This window comes from Vigna umbellata, chromosome 4 (genome assembly GCF_029865625.1).
Source record: "Vigna umbellata cultivar VRB3 chromosome 4, Vumbellata_1.0, whole genome shotgun sequence".
NCBI lineage: Eukaryota > Viridiplantae > Streptophyta > Magnoliopsida > Fabales > Fabaceae > Vigna > Vigna umbellata.
In genome coordinates this window covers 21,591,059-21,615,006 of record NC_142168.1, presented here as the reverse complement: position 1 = coordinate 21,615,006, position 23,948 = coordinate 21,591,059, and the positions used below count along the sequence as shown (strand labels likewise).

The 23,948-nt window shown below is 34.9% G+C and overlaps 1 protein-coding gene and 1 long non-coding RNA gene across 4 annotated transcripts; both read left to right on the top strand.

Annotated features, from left to right (window-relative positions):
- Positions 1-106: 106 nt before the first annotated feature.
- On the top strand, positions 107-13,171 carry LOC148199551 (uncharacterized). 3 transcript variants are annotated; one of them, XR_015785607.1, is made up of 4 exons: positions 107-358; positions 12,436-12,563; positions 12,649-12,715; positions 12,800-13,171. It is a non-coding gene; the product is annotated as an uncharacterized LOC148199551 (long non-coding RNA). The 3 variants fall into 3 exon arrangements; XR_015785606.1 differs by having other exon boundaries at positions 116-358; positions 12,471-12,563; XR_015785605.1 differs by lacking the exon at positions 12,436-12,563 and having other exon boundaries at positions 124-358.
- Positions 13,172-18,293: 5,122 nt separating this feature from the next.
- Positions 18,294-23,478, top strand: LOC148199550 (receptor-like protein EIX2). The gene is made up of 3 exons (XM_088112699.1): positions 18,294-19,899; positions 20,119-21,551; positions 23,184-23,478. The coding sequence occupies exons 1-3, from the start codon at positions 18,294-18,296 to the stop codon at positions 23,199-23,201; spliced, it is 3,057 nt and encodes a 1,018-aa protein (XP_087968825.1). The 3' UTR covers positions 23,202-23,478.
- Positions 23,479-23,948: the final 470 nt, after the last annotated feature.

Below are 23,948 nucleotides of genomic sequence, written 5' to 3'. Positions count from 1 at the left end.
AATTTAAAATAGAGAAAAAAATATCCTCTAAAAAAAATGCTGTCTATTACAATAGATAACATTTCTTTGTGTAAGTCCTATTTGGCGTTTAAAAAAATTTTGAAAAAAGGTTTTTAGTTTAGTGGTTTCTTCATGCTTCTTTTACGTTCTCCTCCTTTTTTTTTTTCGTTTCCTTGGTTTTTGTTTTCCTCGTTCAGCATCGTGCTCGTATTCGCTCGTTTGGCTTGTGGTTCGAATAGGATCGTTCAGCTTCTTGCTTCGTTTCGTTCGTTCGGCTTCGTGCTTCGTTTCGCTTCATGCTTGGTTTCGCTCGTTTCTCTTCGTGCTTCGTTTTGCTCTGTTCGTGTACTGGGTTTAGGTATGTTCCCTCCTTCTTTTCTCTTTTGTTTTCTCTTTTTTAAAACCCTAGAGGCACGAAAGTGAGGGTTGCAGAGTATTTTGTTACTGCAATGAGGGTATTAAACTGGCGGAAGTTCATTGGGGGTAAGGAATGGTAAGGATAATAGAGGCTTGAAGGTTTTTGGTGTCCGGGTATTGACCGTGAGAAGAGCTAGAACTGGGTATGGGGGAGTTAACCTTTGTGTGTTTCGACTTCTTGCTTGAATGAGTGTTGATAATATGATTGATTCTGCATTGTCTAAGTCTCACATTGTTACTCTGCTTTTGATAATGGTTGGTTAATATTGGAATTTGATTCGATGATAAAATATAGTTGGATGGAGAATCTATCATTTTGAATGGTATGCTCTGCTAATGATTTCTTTTATTTTTATTTGAATTGCATTGTTATGTCGTGGTTGACATTAAGCTACTCTGCCATTGTTATCATGCTATTTACAATATACTGAAAGTAATTATAGTTTTATTTTGTTATAAAAACATTAGATATATGTTGTGTTCATGTTTTGATTCGTGACAGGCTTGATGCAATGCATGCAGTATCAATTTGATATGCTAAAGTTGTATGGGTGATTGCCAAGGTTTATCATGGCTGTGAGTGTGGTAATTCTGTTGACTATACGAGATTATTGAATCATGGTCTGTTGCTTTCACTGGTCTGGTCACATGATGTATGCGTGTGTGATGGGTTGTTTCTGAAAATTTTATGTTTTTCCTTGACTTATGAATGATAATGTTCGTATGGTTTTAGGATATAATGTGGTATGTAGTACAAATGGTTCGAGTCAGAAATGATCTGCATATGTTTGCTGCTTAAGTGTGAATGTGACTGTCTTACCGAAGTCTATGTTTCTGAACAAGAAAATTAGTGTTACGCTCTATTCATAAATTTGGAATGTTTAAAATGCGTTTCGAGAAACTAGAGTTATACATGAACCAATTTATGTGATGATTTCCTGTCTAGCAGCCTAAATAATTTATGGATTAACTTGAGTGATATTTTTTAACAAGACCTATGTGGAGGTATTTATCTCAATAATGAATGTTAATTGGAATGCATAAAAACATATTTTCTGTTCACTATTTTGTTTTAAAGAGTAAATATGTTTATAAATGTTATATTGGTATGATTTTGGGTGTCAATAAGGAGTAGATTAATTAGGAGGGATGCTTTTAAATGATAAATTGCTGGAAGTTTTGTGCTTTGAGGTGGTAAATGGTCTTCTCTGAAATTATTGGTGTGAAAGAATTTCCAGTGCATGCTTAAGTTTATTTCAGAACTTAATTCGTAGATGATTGAATGATAAGAGTGAACTAGGTTTTAAATTGTTATAGGTGGTGAAATTGCTGTGAACATTTCTGGTGGGTTGAAGGTTGTTCAGTATAATCTAAGGGCTTTACTCAACATGCTGATATATGAATACTCTGGATGTTGGCCCTGCTGTATTGTTAAACATTAGGTTGTTGAGGCATGATCATAAACTAGTATTATGTTGCTTCAACACTCTGAATCAGTATAGATGTTCTGACTTTTGATTGAAAATGACGTGAGAACACTCAACTTGAATAACAAAACTTGATTTCATGGTCTGAAATGTGTGACAGTGTGTCATATTGCTCTGTGATAACTTGTTTTGTAAGGGTTAATGGTCCCAGGGATCAATTATGAGTAGTGGGTGGAGTGATTTTATGTAAATTCTGTTTAAGTTAGCATGTACAGGTGTTGTAATGATTACGATTTGGACTATGTTGTTGTTAATGTGTGTAGTACAGTATAGTGATTCTAAATAATTGGTTGGAAGTATATATTATAAGGACCAGATTATGTACCTACGCTGTTTAAACCCCTTGAAACATGTATACATTATTGTGTTTTTAGAATTAATAGAATTTGATTGACGTGTGTTGATGTTACAACATGAATTACTTTGTTTGTATAAAAGGGTGAAGGGACGTCTATTTCTGTAGCTGTAATGTTCCAGTCAACAATTCATCAGCCTTGTTGGCGGGTGCTTTAATGCCGCTGTCGCTGCAGTCAGTTGTTATAACCTCTGCAATTTGTTGTTGTTGCCTCCATAAGCTACCATATTTTCTTTGGTCAAGATTAAGAGTGTTTCGTGAATTGCACTAGTCGTCGTTCTCGCTGTTTGCCGTGAGGGGAAATATTTTTCAACCCCTATAGAGAACTTTCTTTTTGGGCTAGAGTTTAGCCCATACTTCTTGTGATACAGTGTTAAGTATCACCTTTTTGGAGTAGTCCAGCAGAGAACTTTGGACCTCTAACCTGTCTTTGGCCTTTTGATGCCATCATAAGTCCCAATCTTTTGTGTTTTTGGTTTCTATCAATGCTTTGTTATAACAGCTCATTGAGAGTTGCTTTATGAGACTGCCCGCTGATTTGGCTCGTTCGATGTTAAGGGTTTCAAATTTGTCCACAAGTACGGGTCGTGAGGGGAAGAAAAGTTTCAGCCGCCGCAGGGTAGTTAGTCCCTGAAGGTTTGTTGCTGTTTCAGCTAATGTAGGGTGGCTAAGTCCCTATAGCTTTTTGTTGTAAAACATGAAATACAATGTAATCTATATTTTTTCCATAAAACTTATTACAAGATACTACCTATTTATAGAACTATGAACCTAATAGTTAGGCACATCCTAACCTAAGTTAGGCACATCCTAAAGACACAAGTTAGGCACCTCCTAGATAAGTTAGGCACCTCCTAACATAAATAAATATTACATTTGACATTTCAACACTCTCCCTCAAGCTGGATCATACAAGATTGTATGAACCAAGCTTGGACTAGACAAAACTCAAATGGAAATAACATCAATAATCCAAATTGCACACACAAACAAGTGTAGCCCAAGAAACTTCAACTTGGACAGCAATGGACGAGGGTGAACTAGCACCATGAAACTTCAACTCAGAAAGTCTTCAAACGCAAGAGATCTCCATCAGTTACTTGAGAGGCCTTCAAAGGCTAACAACCACAAACTTGTAGGGTCTTAACTGCCCTAAACAACAATGAACCTTTAGGGACTTAACTGCCCTAATAACAATGAACCTGCAGAAAGAAACTGAACTGTCTGCAATGGCTAACAACAACAAACTTGTAGGGACTTAACCACCCTACAACGGCTGAAACAGCAACAAACCTACAGGGACAAACTACCCTGTGGCGGCTGAAACTTCCCCTCACACGGAGGTGGAAGAACGGGTGAAAATCGATCCGTACAAGGGACAAATCTGAAATCCCATAACATCAAACGAGTCAAATCAGCGGTCGATCTCAAAGAACAACTCCACATGAGCTGTTACAACAAGGCAAAGCTGTTACAACAAGGCAAAACTGCGCCCGAACAGCGGAAATGACGCCTGGACAGCGGAAACGGCACCTGGACAGCGGAAACAGCGCCTGGACAGCGGAAACTGCGCCTGGACAGCGGAAACGATGAGACGAAGCACACAAGGCAGAAACCAAAACACTGGGACTTATGATGGCATCAAAAAGACCCAAAGAAGTGACGCAGTGGCGTCCAAAGGGTGTCAGGGGTCGAATGAGATCCCCCAACCTTGAACATATCAACCCGACGAATCAAAGTGAGTTGTTGAAGAATTCAGTACTTGAGCTGTTTAGTAGTGCAGAGAGCTTTTTCAGAATAGAGAATGGTAGAGACATGAAGCCCTTCACATTGGTGAAGGCAGAGAGCCCTTCTCAATGGAGAAGGAGATGATGCAGGCTTGGTCACAGACAGAGCAGCAACATCAAAACATCACTGTTGAGAACAACAGTACCCTGGTTCAGGCTCTTCAAAAGCAATGAAACATATTATAAAGAACACGGCCAATCACGTCCAGCAGCTTGGAGAGATTAGGAAGAGCACGGAGAGCGAGTAGCAGCACTTCACGGTGGGCAGCAACCTCCACCAGTCCAGCAACTTCCATCTAGCAGCTTTGGGGTGAAAACAACAACTGGTCCAGCAAGGCAGCAGCAGGCACAAGGGAGCTGGGTCACGGCCATGACAGTAGCACGTAGGGAGCAGCCACCAACAGCAAGAAGAAGCGGAGCAGCAGCAGCGTCCAACCTTCACGCGGACAGAAGAACGGCAGCAATGGCTTCTATGAGGGTTTGAACAGAGAGAGGAGGTCCAGACGACCGCTATGGAGGTGTTGCGGAGACATTCCGGCGAGCAGAGGGCGGCGCGTGGACAGCACGCGCCTATTTGCAGCACACAAAGAGGCGGCGCGTGACGGAGCGTGGAGGAGAATCAGGCGAACCCACCGGCGGGGTTGGCTGTCGCTCGAGGAGGCGCTTCCGATCCGCTGGTCACCGGTCGAAACTGTGACGGCGGCCGGCGGTAGACGATGGCCGGCGGCGGACGACTCGGCGGTCGACGGTGGAGAGCAGCGGTGACGGCGGAGAGCAGCAGTGCACCTCAAGGCAGTGGTCTAGTTCTCTCGGTCTTGGTCATTGATTGGCAGCAACATGATAATGCCAAAAATAACTCAGCATCACTTAAAATACCAGTTTCAGCTACTGGTCTGAAATGGGTTCAAATCCCATTTTGAGATTTTTAGTCACTTAGTTTCTTGATGCAGGTGAATTGAATTCCAAAATAAGAAAGTGTTGGTGACATTGGAGAAAGGCTAGGTGAGGCCAGCACATAAAGACGTACTGAATTTGGCTAAGGCAGAGAAATGACTCCACTCTAATTTTAGAGAGCTGCCCACTGAAATTTTAGGGGCTGCCAACGGTGGCGACGGCGGCGGATGGCGTAGACAGCAGCGGAGGGATGCGAGATAACCGCAAACAATGGCACCGGACAAGTGCAAACAATAGTGACAGTATTGGTGGACAACCCAGGACATAAATTTTAGGGGCTGCCGGCGGCCATGGCGGCCGGCCGCCGGCAGACAACCAAGACCACCAGAAGAGGATCAGACAACTAGCTCTGATACCATGTTGTAAAACATGAAATACAATGTAATCTATATTTTTTCCATAAAACTTATTACAAGATACTACCTATTTATAGAACTATGAACCTAATAGTTAGGCACATCCTAACCTAAGTTAGGCACATCCTAAAGACACAAGTTAGGCACCTCCTAGACAAGTTAGGCACCTCCTAACATAAATAAATATTACATTTGACATTTCAACACTTTTTTGTTGTTAGCCACTGCAGACAGTTCAGTTTCTGCAGGTTCGTTGTTGTTAGGGCAGTTAAGTCCCTTAAGGTTTGTTGTTGTTCAGGGTGGTTAAATTCCCTACAAGTTTATGGTTGTTAGCCTTTGAAGGCCTCCCATATGTTACTTGTGAGAAATAGAGAAGATTGGGAGAAAATATCCCTTGTGTGTTTTGCATACACATAAGCTAGTTTATTTATATTATAAGATATGGGCCAATGCCCTTAATACAGAATAGGCTAAGCCCAAATAACAGAAACACACATCTTAACATCTAACACTCCCCCTCAAGCAAGAGCATATAAATCATATGTTCCAAGCTTGTTACAAAGATAATCAATTCTAGGTCCTCGTAAGGACTTAGTGAATATGTCTGCCGACTGGTTGCTTGAATTAACGAACTCAGTCTTGATATCTCTGGATATGATTTTTTCTCGAATGAAATGACAATCAACTTCAATGTGCTTGGTTCTCTCATAGAAGACAGGGTTAGAGCTAATATGGAGAGCAACTTGATTATCACATATAAGTGTCATGTGAGTGACATCTCCAAATTTCAATTCACTAAGCAATTGTTTAAGCCACACAAGCTCGCAAGTAGCTGATGCCATAGCTCTATATTCTGCTTCTGCACTGGACCTTGCCACAACACTTTGCTTCTTATGTTTCTAAGATATCAGGTTGCCACTAATAGAGACACAATATCCAGAAGTAGACCTTCTATCAGAAGGGGAACCAGCCCAATCAGGATCTGAATAGCAAACGATTTTTGTACCGTTGTTAGGGCCATATAGCAAACCTTTTCCACGTGATCCTTTAATATACTTCAGTATGCGAACAATGCATCCCAATGGTCTTCACATGGGGAGTTTAGAAATTGACTCACCACACTAACTGCGAAGGAAATGTCAGGACGCGTAACAGTAAGATAATTTAATTTACCAACTAATCTTATGTAACGTTCAGGATCTGAGAAAGGCTCTCCCTGATTTGGTAGGAGTTTGATGTTAGGGTCCATAGGTGTCTCAACAGATTTACAGTTCATTAACCCTATTTCCTCCAAGATGTCTAACGCATACTTCCTCTGAGATATGACAATACTATCATTGGATTGTGCTACTTCAATACCCAAAAAGTACCGGAGTTTGCCAAGATCTTTGGTTTGAAAATGATGACAAAGGTGTTGTTTCATCTGAGTGATGCCAAGATAGTCGCTTCCTTTGAGAACAATATCATCGACATACACTATTAAGTAGATACATCCAGCACTTGAGTGGCGATATAATACTGAATGATCCGCTTCACTGCGAGACATACCAAATTGTTGAACAACACAACTGAATTTACCAAACCAGGCCCGAGGAGACTGTTTTAGGCCATATAAGGATTTGCGAAGACGACATACCAATCCAGATGACTCCCCTTGAGCAACAAAGCCAGGCAGTTGCTCCATATAAATTTCTTCATGCAAATCACCATTAAGGAAAGCATTTTTGACATCAAGTTGGTAAAGAGGCCATTGTCGAAGAGCGGCCATGGCAATGAATAGGCGAACAAAGGTCATTTTTGCCATTGGAGAAAAAGTATCACCATAATCCAAACCAAAAATCTGTGTGTAGCCTTTGGCAACCAGTCGAGCTTTCAGACGATCAATTGTTCCATCAGGGCCAACCTTGATAGCATACACCCACCTGCAACCAACAACAGACTTTCCAGATGGTAATTGGACACGCTCCCAAGTTCCACTTTTCTGTAAAGCACTTAATTCATCCAGCATAGCTTGACGCCAGCCAGGATGAGTTAAGGCATCACCCACAAACTTGGGAATTGACACAAAAGAAATGGATGAGAGACAAGTGTAAAAAGATGGAGATAATCTGTGATAACTAAAAGCAGTATAATGGGGGGAAGGGTTACGGGTAGAGCCTATACCTTTACGGAGGGCAATTGGCAGGTCAAACTCATTTGCTGGAGCCGGAGGAGACACAGGAGGCGGCATTGGAAGTGAGTCATGAGGGAGACAATTGTGGCGACTATAAACCTGAAGGGGTGGTGGTGAAGGACAATCATGTGGTGAATGAGAGTCTAAAGAAGGAGGAGACAAAATGGGTGGAGCATCACCAGGAGGATCACAAATAAGAGAAATATCAATAGTAACAGGTAGAGGTACAGAACTAGAAGATAGATGTGAAAAGTAAAAAGAAGATTCATCAAAAGTGACATCAACAGAGATAAAATGATGATTGAGGGAAGGGGAAAAACACTTATAGCCTTTTTGTGACCGTGGAAATCCTAAGAAGACACATTTGTGAGACCTAGGAGATAACTTATCAAGACCAGGACTGAAATCATGAATAAAACATGTAGACCCAAAAACTTTAAGAGGTAATGAATGCAAAGGGTCTTGAGGAAATAAGATAAAATGAAGAATTTTGTTATCTAGGACGGAAGATGGATGCAGTTGATAAGATAACATGCCGTGAGAACTGCATCACCCCAAAAACGTGAGGGTACTTGACCATGAATTAGAAGTGTACGAGTTGTTTCAATAAGGTGTCTATTCTTACGCTCAGCCACCCCATTTTGTTGAGGGGTATAAGCACATGAAGTTTGGTGAAGAATGCCATGAGAAGCCATAAAATGTTTAAACGGTTGAGAAAGGTATTCACGGCCATTATCACTGCGTAAATTTTGAATAAAAACCCCAAACTGTGTTTTTATTTCATTGAGAAAAGATTGGAAAATAGAAAACAACTCAGAACGATTCTTCATTAAAAACAACCAAGTACATCTGGAATAGTTATCAATAAAGGTAACAAAATACTGAAAACCTAAAGTGGACTTAACACAACTAGGTCCCCAAATGTCAGAATGAACCAATGAAAAGGGGGACGACGCCCGTTGTGAGACACTACGAGGAAAGGAACTACGAGTATGCTTCCCTAAGTGACAAGACTCACACGACAAACTTGATAATTTTGATAACCTCGGGACAAGTTGTTGTAGTTTGGCAAGACTAGGATGACCTAACTGAGCATGAAGAAGAGATGGTGACTCCATGATTACGCCAACATGTGGAGAAGGGCGAAGATGATAAAGGCCATGAGACTCACATCCTGTGCCAATCATGTGTTTCAAACTAAAATAAAATAAAAACCGAAAAATAAAATAAAATAAAATAAAATAAAAACCGAAAAATAAAAACAGAAATTCAAATTTCAAAATTCAAAATTCAAGTCAAAGATAATCAATAATCACACAAATGAACTAGTTAAACCACGAGTCCCCAGCAACGGCGCCAAAAACTTGATGACAAATTTTGGAACACCGAAAAACGGCGCCAAAAACTTGTTTTACCCTCGACAAGCGTGATCGAATCGTATCAAGTAATAAAACTCGGTAAGACCAAGTATCGTTCTCCCGAAGGACTCACGGCCTAGTTAGCTATATGATTTGTTGATTATTTAAGACTTGTGAACAATTGATTGTAGTTTTAAATGCAAAAGACAGTAATTAAACATGTATGCATGAATTTGATCAATGGAAAAGAGGAATACAAACACTTTAATGAATTAGATGGATGAGTATGTTGTTGGGGTTATCAATTTCATCTTATCCACTCTCAAATACTTTAGGAATTCACCATCTTTTCATCAATTGCTAATGCCACTCTCTAAATCACCTTGCAAGAAGGCCTATCTTTAATTACGAGTTAATACAATTCCTAGCATCCCTAATAATTAATTCTGAAGTGCAGAAGCTTAACGGCAACCAACCCTCATATTCCTATGTCTAGGCAATATGCTATTGGGAGAATTTCCCCAGATCTAGATTTCCCCGTACGTTCCCATATTGACAAAATCAATAATCATGGCATTGAATGAGTTAAACAATGCAAGCTTTAAGCAAGGAGGAAAAACCCTAACTAATGATGAAAGAAAGCATGTATCTTAAAATAACATGTTATAACACAAATTCCATATATGAGAGTTTCACAAGACTACATTGATTCCCCAACAACAATACAAAGTTTAGTTCACCATATTCATGGTGAAAGTAGATGAACAATAATGAAAGAGTGAAAGAGATAGAAAAACCCTAGAAAGAGAAGAGGAGAGCCGTCACCATCTCCCAATCTACCCCAAGGGGTGAAAAGTGTGTTTCTGCTTCCTCCCAGCCAAAGATACAAACCATAAGACGTCCTAAAGCTTATATACTATTCTAAAATATACAGGAAATTAGGCCCAAGTCCAAAATAGTGCCGCTCAGCGGTAAACTACCGCTCAACGGTAAGTGCGTGAGTTGATTTTTCCCCCTCAGCGGCATTTTCACCCCTCAGCGGATCCAACGTGAGTTTCTGAGTGCCGCTCAACGGTAAACTGCCGCTGAGCGGTATTTGCGACTTCTCCTTTTGCACTTTTTGATGTCTTTTCTGATTCCATCTCTATCCTTCATCACTTCTTTCACCAAATTCACCTTAAAACCTGCATAAAACACTGAAATCAAGCATAAACCTGTCCAGCTCTCTTATTTCTAAAAATATGACCAAAAGCATAATTTCAAGCTGGTTTCTAAGTGTTAAAGGTTGCTTTTAGTATCAATTTTAAGCATGAAAATAACAATTTTTCAACTGTTATCATCCTGCAACCAAACAAAATCTTTAGCAAATGAAATAACACAATTAAGAGTACGAGTTAGACGACTAATGGACAATAAGTTGAAGGGAGACCATGGACATAAAGTACATGATCAATGGATATTGATGGAAAAATATTAACAGTACCAACACCATGAGATGAAACTCTAGACCCATCAACCATTGTTACCGAGGGTAAATTATCCGGACATGACAAGGAAGAAAATAAGAACTTGTTACCAGCGATATGATCGGTGGCGCCTGAGTCAAGAACCCAAGGTCCGAGGGAGTGAGAGTGAGTCAGACCAACAAAAGGTGTACCTGTATGTGCAACAGATGCAGATGTAGTGAAACTAGAGTGCTGACGATCCTCATACCATTTGAGAAATTCGTTAAAGATTGTAGGTTTTTCTATGGTATTAGATGAAGTAGGATGGTCTGCCTAGGATGGCCATTGCTACAGGTCGAGGAGGACGTCCATGAAGCGCATAACATCTATCAATTTTGTGGCCTAACTTGCCACAGTGGTCACATTTTGGACGTCCTTTACTTGGCTTGCGAGACCGACTTTGATCATCACGTTGGGCAGCCGTAACAGATGAATCATCATTATGAGGAGATGTCTCAGTGATGGGTTTGCTCGGTATACGCAAAAGAGCAGAACTAGTAGAAGTAAAGTTGGGTATGAAAGGAGAACCCAAAATCTGATCACGGACATGAAAGACATCATCAGGAGTCCGTATAATGCCAACAATATGAAGAACTTTGATCGTTGTTCAAATTCTTCAGCAGGAGTGGAAGCAGGAGGTATTATATCATTAAAATCATGAAAGCATGAATTTTACCCAAATATTCTGCCATAGGACCAGGAATGCGCGGACCAATAACAGTTAATAGGTCCTGAAAAACACCATAAAGACGTTGAGTGTCATTTGTGTATAACAACTTCGCTTGTGCCCATACTTCTGAACATGTTTCATATGATCGAAACATTTGTTTCAGTGAGGAGTGAATGGTGGACTTTATAACAATGCGTAACTGAGCATCAATTTTCATCCTGCGGGAAGTGTCATCTATGGTAGCAGTAGTTACATTTTGAGTAAGGTGATTTAAGTACCCCTGACTCTTCAACCAAAGTTTGATGTCGGACGCCTATGTTGCATAATTTGTGCCATCTAACTTGTCAATGGACAAGTGTACATTCACATAATTGGTATATATTGAGGATCAGAAGATGAGCCACCAACAGAGGTGTTTGTAGACAAGGAAGACGCCATGGAGAGGGAGAAACCCTAAAAGTTCAAAGTGCTGCGATTGACGCAACGACCACAGATCTAGAAAGAGGGCAAGGATGCGATCACGGCGGTTTTGATCGGCGGTAGAACTCTCCAGCAACGCGCGGCGGGAAGTGGCAGCAGCGGTGACTGTTGTGGCAGCGCGTGGAGGCGCGTGGGTGGTCCGTTCGTCGCAATCTTCGTACCACGATGGTCGCCCGGCCGAGACGATTCCGATGGTCTGGTCGTCGGTCGATTCTGGAACTCCGGCGACGACAGCGGTGATGGGTGCCGGAGACCGTGGAGTTGGCTGGATATTATTTAGGTGCAATATTATTTTAGTTTGTTGATATAAGATAGAGATAGATTAAATAGTTGTTTTATTTTGATTCAGTTATATTTTGTTTTTAGTTTTTATTATTTGATCTTGGTCCAAGACCCTATTTGCACCTATTTAAAAGCTACCAAGGTTCAATGAAAATAACCATAGTGAATTCAAGAGTCAAATTATTTGTGTGGGTCACGTTGTTTTAACAAAATAGTGATGTAACTTTAGTGGCTGAATCTATGCACATATCAAGTGCTAAAGATAGAAGTCCTATGTATGAAAATATTTTGTATTTTATGGTAATTGAACATATGAGAATTGGATCACACCATATTTCGGGTACCCATATTTGGTTGCAAGTGGGTTGATAACAATAATGGAGTTTGATAAGATGAGACATGATTTATGCAAGTGAATTTTAATAAAGTGGGTATAAAGATGAGCCATTAATTTTATCATCACAAGCTCAACAATTTTTTTATGTCACTGATCTGATTGATGTCAATTGATCAATTGTGTTTTTGACTAATAAAATAAACGATCTTTCCAATGATGAAATAGAAGATGAAGATACTAATATTGAAGATGATCTTTGTATGAAATATCATAGGATGATCATCCAATAACAGATGATATCTTGTATAGGAGAGATGATCATGACGAAGGAATTTGGATAAATCTATCATTTTGTGTCGATAAGAAACCTAAGTCTTTAAAGTTCACTTCAAAGAAGAAAAGGTTGGATTTATAAATTTTTATTTGTATGTTTATCCCTTTTTACTTATGTTATCCTTTTTATTATCTGAATCAACTCTTATTACAGGTAAATGACAACTCTTACTGAAGATGGTATTCTTTCTCCCAACAAAGCTGAAGGGAACAAATTAAAGGTGATATACATATTTTATTTTTGGGTATATTAGATATGTTACTTTCCTAATTATTGTTCAATATGTACTTATTCATATTATTAGGTTTCATGGAATGCAAAAGGTCAACCCATTACCTGGTGGCACAAACTTCATCAGTTATCTTGGATCCATTGCTCGATCAAATGTCCCTATAACTTGTGATAATTTGAAAGGTTCAAGTTTGGATGCCTATAAAGAGATCATTTGGAATGATATACAAGTAATGTTTACTATTTAAATCTACTTATTTTAAAGTATGTGTTATGATTTCCAAACTTTTTTTACTAGTTTTTTTTTTTCTGGATAGCTAACTTTCAATGTAGATACATGTCACAAGACGTATGTATTAAGGGAGACATGGTTGTTGCTTAGGAGTTTTAGGACTTCCTTGGCCCATAAATATCTAAAGGAGGACAATGAAGCTTATTTAGAGAATCCTTCTAATTAACCTCCTGTGAAGTATGCATCCATGATTAGTGTGAATATTTGGAGATAGTTTATTGCAAAACGTATGGATAAAAGTTTCAAGGTAATGTATACTATCTAAATACAATATATATTTATTCTTTAATTCTTTTGTTGGAAGTCTCACATTAACTAGAGATAAGACCAATTTAGAGTATATAAGTGGGTAAACCTCATCTTATAATCTGGTTTTGTGGGGTTGAGGTTCTCTTTAATTCTTCAATACTTACACATGAAGAGTAAACTTTTTAGGTTGTATGTAATATTTAAAATAGCAGTCATCTTGCTTCCTTCTATTCTATGAAGCACATATACTCAATATGGAATTAGGACGGTACACGGACACAACAATGATTTTCAAATTTAGGATACATTAGCAAAATGTTGTTAAATAATTTATATAAATGTAGAATATTGATAAATAAAGAGACATTGATCATTTATCATTAATTGAAAACTATGATGACAATTTTGCAAAAGACATGTGATTATAACAATAAAATATAATTTTTTTTAATTACTTAATTATTATTGGAAATCTAGTAGACTATCAAGTATCAGTATAATTAAAGGATAGAGCATTGTATTTTCAAAGCATTATTACACAACATATGTTAATATGACATTCTATTATTCAACCATAGATTAATGCACTATTCTTTTATTAAGATTTTATCCATACGTTTCCGATCTTTACCCAGATGTATGTAGTTTCAACTTTGATAATCCTTTTTTTTATTTTATTGCAATGATTGGCGGAATGACAGTTTGTTGTTAGTGATTCTGGCCTAGGTGCACCTATAGGATTTGGTGGTTCTGTACAGCATTCTTCGTCAGTTTTGAGTTCAGAATTTTATTTCATGTGTGAAAATGTTATGCTGCATTACTTGATGAATATGGGATTATTGAGGGTCTAGTTTATGTTGTGTATGTTGTTATGAAGTGATAAAACCATGATGTTTACTAGGCATATGGAAAAGACTGAATAGAAATGTTAGAAAGATTTAAACAAGGTTAACTGCACTGGATGATTAAATTTGTATGACTGGGTTTTGTGATATGTTCTGTCCCATTCTGATTTGAACTTAAAGATTTTAGCGGATTTACAATAACTGGGTGTAATTATGGTTGATTGGAACATATGTAAGTAGAAGTTAAACTTTCTATGTGGTATAAAACGAGATATTGTCTTTTATGATCGTGAATTCCAATTAGTGTGATGCAACTAATAATGTTTGCTGTGAAAATTGTTTTGGAAATCTGAGTTACTGAAATAAACTGTTTTGAAGTGTCACAATGCATGCTCATAAACTTAATTAGAATACATTTAGCCTGTGTGTATTCGTTGGATGAAATACCTGTGATCCTATATAACCTGTCTCTAGCTTTCTGGTGAATATTATTGAATATGCAGTATGATGTAAATTCTAATTGAATTTATTGTGTTAGTTAAATAACATACATGAAAAGTTAGCTGTTATAGATCAAGACTAATCTGCAATGCTTGAATAATACCACTTAGTGTAGTATTTTTTTTAACCGAATGGTGTATGATACTAATTTATTTTGGTCACACCTTCTACCTTAAGTCCAATTAAAAATATGGTTTTCTTTATCCCATTATCCATACTTTAGATACTTGTTACGTGACAGACTACAAATTTTGCCAATTTTAGTTATTACAATTTTTTAACTAGTTTGATTTTTTTTCACAATAATTAGATAAAGAAATCGGGATTAATGTTAGTAACGTTTCCGTCAAGTGTGGAAGCATGCCGTGAACAAAAGCGAAATAATTGAAAAAGAAAAAGTTTAATAAGTTTGGGACAAATGTGTAAGTAAAATATATTTATATATTATACATTTGTGTGCGTGAAATGAGAATAAATGTAATATGTTTGATTGTTGTTTAGATGTATAAATTATCAAAGAAGTTATTAACTATGCATGACTAGATACAACTATAATAAATAAATAAAATATATATATATATATATATCGAATACAACATATACAACTTTTTATAGTTAACTTCATCATATTACGCTTTATCATATTATTAATATATTTTTATAGTTTTCTTTTATAAGGTCGCTGTATCAAAATTTTGTTAAGCTAAATGATTATTTAAGAAAATATTTGATGGATTATTTTTTAATATAAATTTATCTTTTAATTTAAAAATTCCAAGTGTAAGTTACCTTTCTTTTCAAAAGTCTTTTGATAAGTCCGTTGGAATAGAATTATTGTTCTAAAACTTTTCTGACGATCTAATTTGTGTTCATACTATAAAATCAATAGCATTTCATTTGATAACAAATTCATTGTAGATGCCATATGTTTCGGTAGAGATTTTATAAGATTGAGACACTAACATTTCTGATGCTTGAATCACGTGTTCCATCTTCTCCTTCCACCTGGACTACTCGGCTTTCAGAGTCTGACTGCTCAGTTGCCTCCTTAACAGAGAGGGAAAGTACCTACAAAAGATACTCCGACGCTCAAGTTAGGCGTAGGTTATGCAGCCATAGCTCTCAAGAAAGTGTTGTTATCACTGTGGAATATTTTCGAGTGAGTAGAACGTAAGTGAAACGTACCTGGTTGTTGGTCCTGACCTTGTAATTATAGGTTGTCTCATGGACCCTAAAATGACACAGGTCCAATAAAATATAAACAGACTTATCTTAAAATCCGATTGGTTGCTCATAAACCGCCTATCAAGATCTTTAATCAGATATCTTTGATTATTTTATCATTCGCTGGACATCGAGCCCAATAATAATATAAGCACTGGCCGAATTGTAGCCCAGCTTTAATAGAACTGTTTGCCCTGGTTGGCTATAGTGGTGACCGAACGGTGCTGAGTGTATGATCATTCGATCTCTACTAGGTATAATACATAGTTGACGAGCATTGTCTTGGTTTGACCTGGTTGACGAGTGTTGTCGTGGTTTGACCTGGTTGACAAGCGCTACTACAGTAAATCGACCGATCGGTCTTTGATGATTACCGTTTGGTCTATATATCATAGTATACACCATATAATTTGTAGTTTATTTTATGCATCACGTATATGTAAATTGAATAGATATTATATTTTTAAAAAGAAAAACATTAATCCACAGTAAATTTTATCCGAAGTTTGCTGCTTACCAGTTTTAATTATAATAGATAAACATGTATTTAACTAATTAAATATTATATAGAAGTTGGAGTGACATTTAGGGTGAGGACTTGGAAAATTCTAAAGTAAACCCATCACATAAGTATGATATGACAAACAATGAAAAGTATTTGCGTATAATGACCCTCACATTTATATGACTACAAAAAAGAAAAACACTGTCATTTGAACGGGAAATAGAACGCTTATAAACTAAAATATTCAAATATAATGTAAAAATAGTTAAAATTAAAAATATACCATCCCGTGTTTAATTAGTAATTTTACATGTAAAACAAATGATGAAAATAAAATAGAAAATGTCTAGAAATATCACTTTTAAATCATTGTTACAGTAGAAGTTCACAAGGTTTACAAATTTTCATATTTGAAAAAGTAACAAAGAATTGTTGTTGTTGTCTTAAATATTAATTAATTTATATTTTGTTCTCTTAGAAAAAAGGATGTTTCCTTTTTTATTTGTCAATATTTCTTTATAATGTGTAATTAAGACAATTTACCACAGCGAACTTATAACGTATCTGGATTTTTATTATTTAAATAAAAAAATTTGGTAGAACTTGAAAAATTAATAAAAAAAATAAAAAAGAAAAATTTCAACATTTTTTTTATAAAAAAATCACTCAAAATATAAAATTTTCTAATGGTATTTATTTATATAATGTTTTAGTTCTACATAAAAATAAATAACTTATTTTTTACTCCTATGTAAACTGTTGGACTGTCTTTTTTGAACTCTTCCTATGTCAAATTAACCATCTTGCTATTCATAAAAGAAGCTATTGCAAATATTACAACTTGTTAAGAAAACAATTGCCTTGCGAAATGCATTTTCAGAGTACTTTTTTAATTTTATTATGTTTAGAATATTGACTTATAATTCTTTCACTATTAACATTTGATCGATTATTTTTTATATAAAATTGTATTTTAATCTAAAAATTCCAATTTCATGTTAGTTACTATTAAAATTTCCCACCATTGATAATGAGGAAAGTGACAAAGGTGGAAAAGTGGAGGGTTCCCATGTCATTTTATTTGAATAAAGACCAATGTGTAATTTTCCAATAATGACTATATTTATTGATGTTTCCTTTTTAATTTGGAAATATTTTTTACATTTTGTCCCATTACCCCAAACTAGTTTACTTAACAAAGTCATTTGCTAGTAATATGAGATGACAATATTATAAGAACAAGATATAAATGGTGACATAAACTTTCACCATTAAAATATTTTCTTAATATTTAGCTGGACTTACAAATATTTTAAAATCTCGTTAAAGAAAAATATCTATTTTATGAATTTTGTAAAAAAAAATCACAGACAATATACGAATTTATAATTGTATCTATTTTCATAGAATATTTTGTCTCTAAAAATAAATAACATTATTTATTATTCATGTAAAACTATGAATTTGGACTCTTTCTATGTCGTTAGAAAAAATTAACCATTTTGGTACCCACAAATAAATATAATGCAAATAGTACAATTTGTTCTACACAATTGCATTTTGAAGTGCATTTTCAGAGCACTTTCTTAATTTGGTTTTCAAATATTAACTTCCAATTCATTAATTATTTGTAAGGTCGAGTTTGATGTTTTTTTTTTCCATATAATATTGTCGTTTAAAATGAAAATACATAAGTCTTCTTCGAAGTCAATTGATACTATTGAAATCTTGCGTGCATTAATGAAATGCATAATAAAGTTATTTATGGACCACAAAAATTATTTGATATGATGAATAAAAAAAATGGAAACAGGCAAACACGACAATGACGACGACTTAGAATAAAGTAATGAAGGAGTTGGTGTGAGTATAAATGTGGGTATTGGGAGTGCTTAATTCACAACACATATCAATCTAATTTTATACTATTCACTTTCTCTATTTCATCATCATGAATATTCTCAAAGTGATTATGTTTATGTTTGTGGTGAGTGTGGTGTTGCAGGTTGCTTTTGGACAACACCATATCAGATGCCTTCCAAAAGAGAGGGAAGCACTCATTCAATTCAAGGCTGCCATTGTTGATGATTACGGCATGCTTTCTTCTTGGACCACTCCCGACTGTTGCCAATGGGAGGGGATTCGCTGCACCAATCTCACCGCTCATATTATAAGCATCCACCTTCCTGGACAGTATCATTATGAATCTCTTTCTCTTTACTATTATTCTGAATCTATTTCTCGGCGTTACATCAGCGGAGAGATCCACAAGTCGTTAATGGAGTTACGACACTTACAGTATTTGAACCTCAGTTTCAATTCTTTTCGACACACTATTCCAGAGTTTCTTGGCTCTCTTACCAACTTGAGATATCTTGATCTCTCTTCATGTCATTTTAGCGGACAAATTCCAACTCAGATAAGTTCTCTTTCTCATTTGAAATATTTGAATCTTGCAAGAAATTATTATTTGGAGGGTTCAATCCCTCCTCAACTTGGAAATCTCTCTCGGTTGCAGTATCTTGATCTCAGCTACAATTCTTTTGAAGGATACATTCCTTTCCAACTAGGAAACCTTTCAAATTTGAATAAACTCAATCTTGGAGGATATGATAGTGCTCTCAAAATTGTCAGTAGTGATCAATGGTTATCTAATCTTAATTCTTTAACCCATCTTTCCTTCATTTCCATATCTAATTTTGACAGTTCTCCTAGCTGCCTTCGAACCATTGCCAAGCTACCAAAACTAAGAGAACTGAGTTTAATTGAATGTGGCCTTTCCGATCATTTCCTCCTTTCATTCAACCCTTCCAACTTCAATTTTTCTACTTCTCTATCTGTCCTTGATCTTTCTCGTAACTCCTTCACACAACCGATGATATTCCCGTGGCTGTCAAACACCACTTCCAACCTTGTTGAGCTTGACCTTAGTTGGAACCTCTTGAAGGGTGAAGATTTGAAATCATTCATGAATATATGCACCCTACGTTCATTATACATGTCTGGAAACAATATGACCGAAGACCTTTCGTCAATTCTTTATAATTTCTCCAGTGCTTGTGTTAGATACTCACTACAAGAGTTGAGTTTGGCATACAATCAAATCAGAGGCTCCCTACCTGACCTTTCAGCATTTTCAAATTTAAAAAAGTTGGAGCTTTCTGACAATCAATTGAGTGGGAAGATAACTGAAGGCACTAGATTGCCATCTCATTTGGAGCAGTTGTCAATTGGATCTAACTCTTTAGAAGGTGGTGTTCCAAAATCATTTGGGAGCACATGTACTTTGGAGTTATTGGATTTAACTTTCAACAAGTTGAGTGAAGATCTAACAGTGATATTTAATCATTTGTCTGGATGTTCTAGATACTCATTGCAACATTTAGATCTGAGTATGAATCAAATTAGTGGTACTTTGCCTAGCAACCTCGCCACAATGTTTCCATCATTAAAAGAATTGTACCTTGATAATAACAAGCTAAATGGGACAATTTCTGAAGATCTTCGATTTCCAACGGAAGTTGAGGAATTATCCTTGATGTCAAACTCTTTGAAAGGTGTGTTAACTGACTCTCATTTTTTTAATATGACAAAGTTAAGGATATTGACGTTGTCAGATAACTCATTGACGTTAGAAGTTAGTCAAAATTGGGCTTCAACTTTTCAATTGGTTATTATTGAATTGAGGTCTTGTAAGCTTGGTTCATTATTTCCCAAATGGCTCGAGAAACAAAATGTATTTCGATCCCTTGACATTTCAAACAGTGGAATATCAGGTACCGTTCCAAAATGGTTTTGGGACAAATTTGGATTGTCAAATCAGATGAGTATTAATATTTCATGCAATAATTTACAAGGTACGATTCCAAATTTGCCAATAGAGAATTATTACGATTCTCTTAGTCTTGCATCAAATGAATTTGAAGGTCATGTTCCACCATTTTTACGAGGCTCAATATTTCTTGATTTATCAAACAATAAATTCACAAATTCTTTTTCGTTTTTATGCTCTAGTGGTGTAGTTGAAACTTTATACCAATTAGACCTTTCCAATAATAAGTTTTCTGGACAAATTCCAGACTGTTGGACCCATTTTAAGTCATTGACTTTCTTAAATATGAGTCAGAACAAGTTTTCAGGAGAGATTCCTTCTTCAATGGGATCACTCCTTGAACTTCAAGTTTTGTTATTGAGAAGCAATAATTTAACAGGTAAAATCCCTTCCCTCTTGAAGAATTGCACACAGTTGGTGATGGTAGACATAGCAGAAAATAGATTATCAGGATCTATCCCAAATTGGATCGGGAAAGAATTATCGCAGTTGCAATTTTTAAGCTTAAGAAGCAACTATTTCCGTGGGAGTTTACCGTTACAAATTTGTTATCTAAAAAGCATTCAACTCTTAGATCTCTCGCAAAACAATCTATCTGGAGAAATTCCTACATGCATAAAAAACTTTTCCTCAATGGCTCAAATGACTTCTTTGAGAGATTATCAAAGTCATTATTATTTGGTCAACACTAATTTTAGCTTAGGTGACTATTCATATGATTTGAATGTAATCTTGATGTGGAAAGGTTCAGAACAAATGTTCAGAGACATGGGATTATCACTTTTAAAAAGCATTGATCTCTCCAGCAATCAATTATCAGGAGAAATTCCAAAAGAAATAGAGGGTTTATTTGGATTGGTGTCATTGAATTTATCAAGAAACCAATTGACAGGAAAAATTCCTTCAAACGTTGGAAAGTTAACATCACTTGAATTTCTTGATTTGTCACAAAACCAACTTGTTGGTTCTATTCCTTCAAGTCTTGCTCAAATTGATCGACTCACTATGTTAGATTTGTCACATAATTATTTATCTGGAAAAATTCCAATTGGCACACAATTACAGAGTTTCGATGCATCAAAATATGAAGATAATACTGATCTTTGTGGACTACCATTAGAGAAATTGTGTATCGATGGAGAACCAAGACAACAACCAATTGTTAAATTTCAAGAGGATGGGATTTTCAATCATGAATATTATATAAGTATGACAATTGGTTTTGCTATAAGCTTTTGGGGAGTGTTTGGCTCAATCGTAATAGTACATTCTTGGCGTCATGCATATTTCAAGTTCTTAAATAATTTAGGAGACACTCTTCTTTGTGTCATGACAGGAATGAAAGTTTTCAAGATCGGGTACAAAACAATGTTGCAGGTAACATTATTTTTACCTTGTGTTTAAAATTTGATTTTTTTTGTTTTATTATCATTAATATTATTTTAAATAAATAATTTTCATATTCCTTATAATAGAAATTACTTCCCTGTGATATTAAGATCAATATTGATCATTCTTATGGTAAAATTTCAATATTCATATACTTTTTTCAATATAGAAATAATTTTGTAAATGGAATCTCAAAAATTAAAAGAAAAACTAAAGATTTTATATTTAAACATGTTTTTTCTCTCCAAGTTTATTCATCCATATTGTTTTTCCTTATCCTTTATTTTTCTTATTCTGCATTTCATGATGGCTAGGTGATTTTTCTAATTCAACATATCACCATTTAATACAAAACATATGACAAAGAAAACAATATTTTAGGAGCGTAAAGAAAAAAATTTAAATATTTCGCTGAAAAAATCCATAAACATTTAATAAACAGCGTAACATACAAAGAAAATATGTTAAAAGACTTTGGAAACAAAAGTTTTTTTTTTTTACTTGAGACCAAATAAATATCCGAATGTATTTCAAATTTAAATAGGCACATTTAAAGCCAAATTTTGTATAAACATAAATGTTCATAAATATTTTTGTATGTTAATACATCATAGTTATGGTTACATGTTATCAATATATTATTTAGTTAAAAAAAAATAACATCACATTTTAATTTGTCATTCACTATTTATTATTTATCGTTGTAAAATTATTATAAAAAAATCATTAAATAATAATAATTTTAGAAACAAATAATAATTAGTCATTATGACTAATTTAAATACTATTTTATAAACTAAAAAAAATTATTATCATTGATAGTTAATGACAATGATCAATTTCAAGTCTAATTAACAAATTAATTATAATTTTTTTTTATTTATAAAAAGGACTATTTTACATACTAATAATTTCTAATTGATATCTAGATAATTAATTATTTTGATTTCTAAATTTGATTAATGATTTTCTTGTCATAAATGATTCACATTTCCATATAATAAAAATTAAAAAAATATAATGGTTAAATCGATTTTTTATTAGATTAAAAGAAATTTATTGAAAGATTAGCTATGTAATTGAAAATAAGAATATTACTTAAAGATAATAACTAATGTCTATGGATAGAGTAAAATAATAAAAAAATCGTTAGCATAAGACATATTTTCAGTCTCTTTATTTTTATCTCTTTCAATCTTGTCTCAAAATTGTTGTGACATTCTCATAATTAGTTGGTTTTTCTTTTGTATGTTTAAACATTGCAATATTAGTTTGATGGATGATAGATATAATTATTTCTATAAATACATATTTTATAGTAAATGGTAAGTTGTAATTTAAGTAAAGAACTTCCATATGAATTTGAAGATTTCTGGTCTTTGGCTTCTACAAACACCTTTTTTATTTGCCTTGATAATCATACAAGATAATTATTTTATGACAAATGATCTTTTTTACAAAGTATAAAAAATAATTTAATTAGTAGTGACTTAAATTATTGGAGTTTTATATTCCTTTGCATTTTAACATGAGTTTTCTTTAAATTTCTGTTTTTTTACGTTATTTTTTTATTGTTTTTATTTTTGGTGAAATTAATATTATTTGTTTAATTTTTGGCAGAGGAAATCTAGATTATAGGAGTGTATGTGGAAAATGGAATGGTTGTTGAAGATTAGAATGATTGTGAGGGTATCATGCTCAAAGGACATAAAAAAACAGAGGAAAGAGGTACTCTGGAGATCGATAACTGAGGAAGATTTCTAAATACTTTGTTTATATCTTAAGCCTTTCCAGTGAAGTTATTATCATACAATAATTTGATAAATCTTCAAAACGTTAGAAATGACATAATTATTTTGAGTCATGTTCTTTGATTATGCAAAACTAATACATTATGTGTTTTTGTTCTTTTCTACCTTCATCTCTTGCATGTGATTAAGAGGGTTAATTTATTAATTAATTTTACGTTAATTACTTTAGAAATTTTTTGCCTTAAACTTAAGCAGAGTTAGATGGTATGAATTATATTGAAATTCGATTGTAAGTTGAAGAATTCATAGCACGACATGAATTTCTTGTCACTTGGCAAATAACCTATTAATTATTAAATTTCTTGATAATTCATTTTAATATTAGAAAGTTAAATACAATTTTTAATATCATAAAGTCATCTTATAATTTAAGTAGCATTTGATTAAATAAGGTGTCAAATTTACTCTTTTTAAATAATATTTTATACATTATTTATCTATTTCTTTTCAAATTGTCTCAGTTGATTTTACATAGTCATGGCGGACTGAAAGTCCTAATTTATCCTACCACAGAACAGGTGAAGGAATAATAACATTTCAGAACTTCCAGAACTAGCAATATCAAAGTCAAAGA